The sequence below is a fragment of the Panicum virgatum genome, chromosome 7N (assembly GCF_016808335.1).
Source record: "Panicum virgatum strain AP13 chromosome 7N, P.virgatum_v5, whole genome shotgun sequence".
NCBI classification, from domain to species: Eukaryota; Viridiplantae; Streptophyta; class Magnoliopsida; order Poales; family Poaceae; genus Panicum; species Panicum virgatum.
The window spans coordinates 879,678-888,311 of NC_053151.1; the positions used below are offsets into that span (position 1 = coordinate 879,678).

Below are 8,634 nucleotides of genomic sequence, written 5' to 3' on the forward strand. Positions count from 1 at the left end.
GAATTAAAGCAATAGACGTGGAAATTTGTGCAAGGCCTAGCGGCAAAAGGAAGAACACAATCTGTCTTGTCCTCCCTTGTTTGCTCTGGCAATGTCCAAGTCTGACTAGTTTCTGATACAAAGTCTCCATCACGAATTTAGGTTTACACGAAACTAGATATTATATGAATGTAATAAAAACCACATCACTGTCTGATAGAGGTTGAATTAGATAGCAGAAAAACATAAACATGACTACACATGGTGAAATGTAAATAACGACAACTAGAGAACTAGAAACATGGAACCCTACATAGGAGTTCATGTAGTCCTTTATTTGTTACCCACATCATCTCATCAAATGTAACTCAGAATACGGGGCACGTCAACAGCACTGAGAGGCTTAATGATATACTCCTTCGCCCCTGCATCCAAGCACCTACATACAAAAGGTGTGCACAATATAAAGTGAATACATATAGTAATAATTGTCTATCTGATGCAATGACTCGATAGTTCTAATCTTCACTCACTTTTTCATCCTTTCAGGGATGTTGTCAGAGGACATGATCACCACAGGAATGTGCTTCAGCTTAGGTGATTCCTTGAGTGAATTAAACAAATTTTGTTAATAAATAATGTTTTCCAATATTTAGAGATGTTAGGTACAAAATTCAACATAACATATGTCAATGAAACTATATGTGGCACAATGAAAACAAAAAGTTTTTTTAAAATTTATGAAAGAACTCTACCTTAACCTCCATTAGAAGATCATACCCAATCATATCAGGCATACAATAATCAGTCAGAATCAACTTCACATCATGTTCCTACATAGAATGATTATGTAGAACATGTCAAAAAGTTCATAACCAAATAAACTAATTAAGTAAGTGCATCTGTGTCAATATCATTCGCAAAAACTATATAAAACTATTGATATACCATATTTAGAAACTCCAAGGCTTGCTTTGGACCCTCCTTAATAGTCACTGCAATATAATAATATTTGTAGCGATAATAAGAATTATTGAACATTGAAACACTTATTTTGTGAACATAAAGAAGACTAGAGACACTGAAATAGCTTGACATTATACCTATTATAAATTTTAAAATTTCCTATTTATTCTATATTTAAAGCCAAATCATGTTACAGTAAGAAAATATCAACCACAACATTACAGAAGTACATCAATGCTAGTATAGAATCGTAAATCCCTACTATGTACTACTTTTATCCAATTTCAAGAATTGTGAAAAAAAATAAACAATAAAACCTGATAAGCAATATAACTAAAAGACTAATTGTAGAATGGAGTAGAAAGATTCATAATAGTCATATTGCACCTTGAATGTTACTACCCTTAAGGACCCGGTATGCCACAAGACGATCAAGAAATGTATCGTCAACTACAAGAACATGAGGGGCATCGGTGGCCATGGTACTCTCTACACAACTTCAGCTTTCTTCCTTTGGGCGAAGAGATTGCAAACCTTTGATATAAGACTGTTTATACTGCAATGTTGTTGACGGAACAAACCGAGAATGGGGCTGTTTATATAGTCATTCGCGGCTGTACTAGCTCTATCTCTAAGATAGATATAGTTACTTGCAGCTTTACCGTCTATATCCTTAAGATATATAATCGAGCTTGAGGCTATACTGGTGCTATCTTTTAAGATAGAGATGAGTTTGTAGCTATGATGATGATATGATTAAGATATATAATCAATTTGCAGGTAAACTTATATCCTCACAGTAGAGAAAAGACATAAATAGTAGTGAGAATTTAATGATCAATACATATCTTGCTACACGACAAGTTAGCATATCCTTAAGATATATAATGTATCTCGAATGGACCCTAGCCATATTTTGCCAGCGCATAGAAGTAATTTGTTGTTACTATGTTAAGCAATAGTAATTTGTTTCATCTTAAGGTAGGCGTGGTAAGTAAATCTTGGACCTAGAATTTGAAGGGTTGTAATGGTCTTATGATCCCCAGGAACGTTCTTAAGCAAAGGCAGAGCAGCTCACTGCACACCCACCTACAGCACCAGTGCCCCACACCATTCAGGCTTCAGCCACACCTGGAGCGAACAGCGGCACAGGAGCAGGAGCGTCGTGCTCATGTCCGGCGCGCAAGGAGCTCAGCCGAAGGGGGCCTTCACGGCGACCACCTACACGTCGGCGCCGCCTGCCACCGGCGGCAGCGCCCAGGAGCAGCGGTAGGCTCCGAGGACGGAGCTCCGTTCCGGCAAGTACGAGCGCGGGCTGCCCGTCAGGAAGCTGGAGGACACGGTCGAGGACACTGCAGGCAAGGGCGGGCCGGTGTTCGGCGCCGGCAAGGAGGATGGCATGCCCGACCTCGGCGTTACCGGCACCGACGGGGGGTAGCCGTTGATGCGCTCTGTTAACTTACTACCGTGTGAGCCAGTGAAAGTATGTGCCATGTAAAAACAGTGATGGTGTACTTGATCATGTAATAGTAACAGCAATCGAGGGAATAATAAGATGAAAGGCAGTTGACATTAGCACGCAGTTGCTGAACATCAGATGCATCGAGAGCAGATCTAATTCAGATGCCAAAACGCAAAGAGATCACAGGGGATCAATTCAGACAACAGAATCTTCAATCGGACAGGCGTTCACATCCAGGAACAATGCACATCAAACATTACAGGCACTACACGTAGTCGATGGAATTAGCCCGAGGGTAAAACGTGAAGCCCAGCAGAATCTCTGGATTGTTTCAGCTGATGGTGTTCGGTACAGGTTGAAGCAGGATTTTCATCTGTACAGTAGCCTAGAACTCAAGGTGCCTTTTTCCTTCTATGATCTGGAACGAAAGAGGATGGGCCATGTTGTCATGTTGATGAGGTTGCCATGAAGCATCTTCAGAATTCAGGCAGGCACCTCTCCCTAGAGGAGCTTGATCATCTTCAGCCGCTCCTCGTGTTCCGGATCAAGCTTTGGAGCCGTGTAGTTGCCGTGAAGGTCTTCCACCATGTATTCCTGCATATTAGAAATACAAGATTAAGCTGATCCGAAATTTGCTGCGCAACTATAAAGACTGACAGGACTAAGATACTTGGATACTTAGGATTTGAATGGATTGCACGTTTTATTTTCTTGATTCAATATGAACACATCTGGGAGCGAGTTTCTTGCCTTCGTTAGCACCCTTTTTGTCAGAATGTGATAGTGCCTCTGCCAGATCCTCTGGACAGCCATGGTGGCGGCCAGGAAGCCGTAGGCGATGCCGAGGATAGCAAACACAACAATGAACACCAACACCAGGGCAAAACAAGCCTCCAAGGAAGCAGGCAGGCAGTCAAGGATGCCCCAACCATAGCAGCAGTTCCGGCACCCAGCTAGGCATGGATCCTGGTGGTCGTTGAAGGATGAGCAGTGCACTATCAACCCAAAGAATCCAAGCAGCACAAAGAAAACAACAACACCTGCAGTTCCAACATTCAGTCATAACAGACTTCAAACTTTGACCGAGGAATAATAAGTTCTTCTGTATAAGAACTAAAAATTCAAATGCAAATATCAAAAATACAGAGGCATCATGATTATGGACAAGGAAAACAGATGATTTGTGTACCTATGCAATAGTAGAATGGTATTGGGTGCTTTGACAAGAAGCGATCCCAACCATCACTGAAACTGTTCCGGAAACTTCCATCCCTGTCTAGAAAGTATGCAATTGCACCAATAATAGCAATAGTCTGCAACAATGGAAAACAATGCATATAAGTGGTTCTGTTCCTTGAACTTGGATATCAGAACAAATTGACCTAACATTGGAATTGTATTTTCAAGAACAAGTTTCTTTTTATTACATGCTACATATCAGCTATAAGACTTGTATCCAAGAATTGAGTGAAACAGCACTGAAACAAAACAATTTTCTTCATCTAAATGCCCTAATTTCTGTAAAAACTATGTGAATAATGCAGCAAAAAAAATGCAGGTTTGGGTGTATTTTCATTGTTTAACAGAACTTGAAAAACTCAACAGATGATGCCTAAGGGGCATAATTGCTTTCAAATGTAGTAACTTTATATAAGTTGCAGATGAAGAATTACAAGGAAAAGATTTCTAGAGATGAAGATGATGAACTTTATTTTGCAAATGGATATTTAGTGCTTACAAGCTGTACGGCAAGAAATACAAGGAGCACATCTCTTGCAACAAATATCCGGAACTTCATTTTACGCCATGAGTTGTCCTCCCAAGTCTCCACCCTAAGATGAAATTGAGCTTTGCACGTTGTGCAGTGGGAAAATGCAAATCCTTCCTACATAGCATAACGAGACACAAGCAAATAACTTTGTTTTTCCTTCCATTATATCTGAACAGGATACAACATAATGAGATAATAGTAAAAGACTTGCATCCATATTCTACAGCACCTAGCTAGCAATGATCACCAAAAGGTTGGTAAAACCGCAAAAATACTCCTAAAAGTAAACAATCAACCTAGACTTAAAATGGAACAGATTGTAATCAACACACTTGTTTTACAGTGTACCCTCCGAACCAAGCTGAAATATGATAGCCTGGAGAGATGCAGCTCAAAATTGGCAGCATATTTGCTGCTACATGTCAAAATTTTATTCTGATAGCATCTTTGCAATATCAGAATCTGCCAATTAAAAAAAAATTGTTAATGAAGGAAAAGGCAGGGCTCTTGTGCATTTGAGGAGCATAAACACCTAGGCCGCATTGTTGTTTCCTACTCTTGTACAGTACACAGGATCTGACTAAGATTTTTTTTTTAAAAAAAAACAGGCCTGACTAAGAATAACTGCATGATCATTACTTCAACCAGTAATGTGCATTTTTGCACGTTTCCTATGTGATACATTTCCTCTATTTAGTGTGGATGTCTTCATGTTGCAACTATACGAACCTAAAGATATGCAGCATTGACAAGACAAAGGGGAAGCAAAAAACATATATCATGTGTTTTGAGTTCAAATTGGTATGCAAAGTATAAGGAAGATTTCAACATACCTTAACAGAATGCCAGTGATCAAGGCATGAACGGTGAACAAACTGCTGAGTTCCTTTGCACATGCAAGGTGATATCAATTCATCACCTGCAGCAAAAAAATGAAACATGCACAGGAGTGCAGAAGATTACATCAGTTCAATTAGTTGTTGATGGGTAGCAAAAGGAAAACTGAAGCATTCAATTAATAATTCAATGAGTCTTGTATAAAAGCAATATTTAGCCCCCAGATGCGAAAGTTCTGACGTATGAAAACAAATTTGTTTGCTTCATACAAGAATGGCAAAAAAAAACAAAAAAAAAACAAAATGGCAGCTGTCCATCATGATAAAAAAGGGACTTGTTCATTGTCTTTGGCTGACAGAACTAGAACTTACAGTTGGCTTTAGTCCTCAGATATCACAACAGCATTGCTGAGCTTCTCCAGGACAATCATTAAATTAGTTGCACCCTTGTAAGATGTTGACAACATAACAAGCCAGATTTCAATTTGTATAGCAGCAGCATAGGAAAAGCGATAACGATTTGTAAGCTAGTCAGCTGTGCATCTTGCATGTTGTCGTAGGTACTGCTGCAACCTTAACTCGACGTTTGAGCTATCTGGTAATGGTTCAGGTCAGAGATCATTCATAAATCCCATTTGCTAGTGTGTATCCTAAATCATAGCGTATTCAACTAGACACACAAGAAAATGCAGTATATAAAACTGTTTTTGGACTACAATACAAAGTGAGCAAGAACCCAAGAGGTGTGATCATAATTCTTTTTTTCTTATTGCTACCAATGGGCAGGAAATTAGCAACAGATAAACCATTCCCAAATTGAAACGAGTAATTTAACCGACATAAGAAAACTGAACTGAGGCAGCATACACGACCATCACCTATCTCAGACTCTGCCTCAAGGCAAATGCGGCAGCACCGCAGCATGCAGCAGAAGAACCATCGGTCTCCTCATCTTCGATCTCCAGCGGGGTCACGGTTGCTGGTTGTGGCGCAGACAGCTCCACTGATGATGACTCCGCCTCCTTGCCCTCCCTTCCGAGAAGAGGGTCTGAGTCATTTGGGACCACCTCTTCCAGCTCCTGGTTCGTATCCATTGCTGTTCTTTTCCCTTCCTCTAGCCCTCACTGCAACAAGTTCAACCAACACAGGGGATGAAGAAACAGAACTGTGAATTAATTACAGTTTCAGCAGGGGGCACAGCAAAGCATTTGCCATATGGAGCCAGAGAATTCGAGCTAAAGGCCAAGGCTCTGAAGTCATAGGTCCAACCAAGTTGAACATTGACTAAGTAATTAGGTACAGGGAAATTGAATTGCACTTGTTGCATTAGACTTGGTCTGACGGACTACTCGCAGATCAAAATTACCCATGAGAAACGGTCGAGTTCTACCCAAACTTAATGGAAGCAAACGATTCTAGTTTACACCAAATTCGCACACACCTGAATCGGGGCGTGAAGTAATACCATCTAGAAATTAACCACTCAAAACGTGATGCTTGAACGCTTGAAAACTAGTGCTATGATCGCAGAAGAGTAGTGCTATGTGATTGGGAACAACCGAATGAACTAAGAGAGAATTCCAGGCCGCGAAAGCGGAGGAAATGGGGTTGAACACAACACTGAAAAAAAACGATAATAGCAACTCGCCCGTGAGGAAAGCAAAGCTGGATCCGCGCATCGCAGCAAAACCACCCGGAAATTCCGCCTCAAGAGCACTCGCACACCACAGGAACCGATTCTCTAGAAGCCCACGCGCCCCCCGCACCAGAATGCCACCGATCTCCCCACCCCCAAACGAGAAGCCCGCAGAAACGACCACGAAACTCACCAGGAGGAACCGCGCTCCGGACGCGAGAAGCCAGCGAACGGGGTGGCGAACCGGCGGCGGGCGGCGATCGTACGGACGGGACTCTAGCCCCTCACGCCTCCTCTGCCGCCCTTGGGGTTGGGGGCTCTCGGAGGATTCGAGGATTTTCGTGGGCAGCAGCGAGGGCCAAGGGAGGGACCGGAGCGAGCGGGCGGGCGGAAGGAATAATACCAAACGTGGAGGTGGTGACCGAGAAAGCGCAAAGCGGTCGAATTTTCTGCGAAGAACCCTCGACGGAAAAAAACTGTGTGCTACCGTTGTTCCGCTAACAAAGCCCATGGGCTATGCTTCGGCCCTGATGGCTGCATCTGCAGGGCCCATTTAGAGGGCTTGACGTTTGCGTCTTGAAGTTTTGGACGTGTTTGGTTTGAACACTGAACATGTTTGCTTCTTCTGGTGCTAAAATTAACAGATTTCCCCATCAAAAAAAATTAACAGATTTCAGCCAGACTCTTCTGAACACTAGTTTTCAGCCAGACTCTGTGGTATGTGTATGTGTAAGAGAAGGGGCATCGGTGATGGAGACCGAAGCGGCGGGTATAAGATTTATGCCTCTGAAAGAAAACACAATGAGAAAAAAGGAAGGTGGTAAATCAAAGGAGCATGCACATTTCAACAAAATCGGATTGATTTTCCGCTGAGAGAGAGAGAGAGAGATAGGAAATCGAAAAGAGCCAAAATCTTCAACACGGAAGAAATGTAGAAATCATAGTCTTCTTCTTCAATTAAATATCAGCTAATGCCCAAGCTGTAGCCAGCAACCCAGTGGAGAACCATTTGTGCATGGGGAATCTTTGTTATGGCATACGGTTATATGGAATACAAATCAATTATAAATATATAAACTAATTATTAGTCAACGTATGATAATGATAATAATAATAATAATAATACTCCTACTACTACTACTATCCGGTTTAAAGTTGACGTTATCTTAAAACACTAAAACTATCTATTTCATTTCATTTGTGTTTAGTAGCGCTAAAGTTTGCATATTAGCTAATGTATGCATAGTTTTCATGTGAAATGAAATGAGATATGCTCAGTGGTGAAACTAGAACAAATTGGAGGAAGGGGCGCATGACATGTGGATGCATAGAGTTGAATTACGGTAAAAATTTGAATATACCCACTGTTTTTCCATTTTTAAGGGTGCTATTTTTTCCATTTTTAGGGTGCATTAGCACCCCTAATCATTGTATAGCTTCGCCCGTGGATATGCATAAAAAAAACTTTGCATGCGAAATACTCAATTTTCTAGACCTTTGATTTTTATCTAACGGTGTTTGCAGCGCCTCCCATTCTTCACAAAGCACTACTTGCTTGCTTGTTAGCACACATAGCTATTGTATCAAGTTCTTGTCCTATCTTGCTCTTATCTTTCTTATCCTCTGCACTATCACCTACCGGCTATCCTCCGCCTCCATGGATCAATGTTGTATCCGCTTCTACATCTGATCCTAATCTATAAGTAGCTTGCTGGAGTGCTACCAAAACTTATTAGAGAACCCAACACCTCCACTTCCATGAAACATAGTGATGTTGAAAAGCAACAATCAAGTATAGAAGAAGGAAAAATGAGATCTATATATTATTAAAAGATCCTAAACTTAGATATATATACCATCGTGGCCCATATGTTACTGACTCATGTGAGCTCCACATACCAATAAGGCTGCATTTGGATGTTGATATTGGGAGGCTTGGTATTGAATTGAGCCCAATACCAAATCAGGCCAAGTATTGAAATGG

At 41.2% G+C, this 8,634-nt stretch overlaps 1 protein-coding gene and 2 pseudogenes across 2 annotated transcripts; 1 reads left to right on the top strand and 2 right to left on the bottom strand.

Annotated features, from left to right (window-relative positions):
* Nucleotides 1-324: 324 nt before the first annotated feature.
* On the bottom strand, nucleotides 325-1,426 carry LOC120682932 (two-component response regulator ORR12-like). The gene is made up of 5 exons (XM_039964943.1): nucleotides 1,333-1,426; nucleotides 928-974; nucleotides 735-812; nucleotides 513-583; nucleotides 325-418 (listed from the first exon to the last, which is right to left on the bottom strand). Exons 1-5 carry the CDS (start codon nucleotides 1,424-1,426, stop codon nucleotides 337-339), a joined length of 372 nt encoding a protein of 123 aa, XP_039820877.1. The 3' UTR covers nucleotides 325-336.
* A 658-nt stretch (nucleotides 1,427-2,084) lies between these two features.
* LOC120681726 lies at nucleotides 2,085-2,520 on the top strand (annotated as a pseudogene).
* Nucleotides 2,521-2,563: 43 nt separating this feature from the next.
* LOC120681703 lies at nucleotides 2,564-7,054 on the bottom strand (annotated as a pseudogene). Its single transcript, XR_005678010.1, has 7 exons — nucleotides 6,844-7,054; nucleotides 5,893-6,138; nucleotides 5,012-5,097; nucleotides 4,146-4,292; nucleotides 3,597-3,720; nucleotides 3,158-3,447; nucleotides 2,564-3,001 (listed from the first exon to the last, which is right to left on the bottom strand). The product of XR_005678010.1 is annotated as a probable E3 ubiquitin ligase SUD1 (transcript).
* Nucleotides 7,055-8,634: the final 1,580 nt, after the last annotated feature.

Excerpts from the sequence above, each read along its gene's own strand:
- LOC120682932 (XM_039964943.1), bottom strand. The coding sequence starts at position 1,426 with ATGGCCACCGATGCCCCTCATGTTCTTGTAGTTGACGATACATTTCTT. Across the intron at positions 813-927 it reads CCTTGGAGTTTCTAAATATG|GAACATGATGTGAAGTTGAT; the intron begins GTATATCAATAG and ends CATTCTATGTAG. Across the intron at positions 419-512 it reads ATCCCTGAAAGGATGAAAAA|GTGCTTGGATGCAGGGGCGA; the intron begins GTGAGTGAAGAT and ends TTTTGTATGTAG.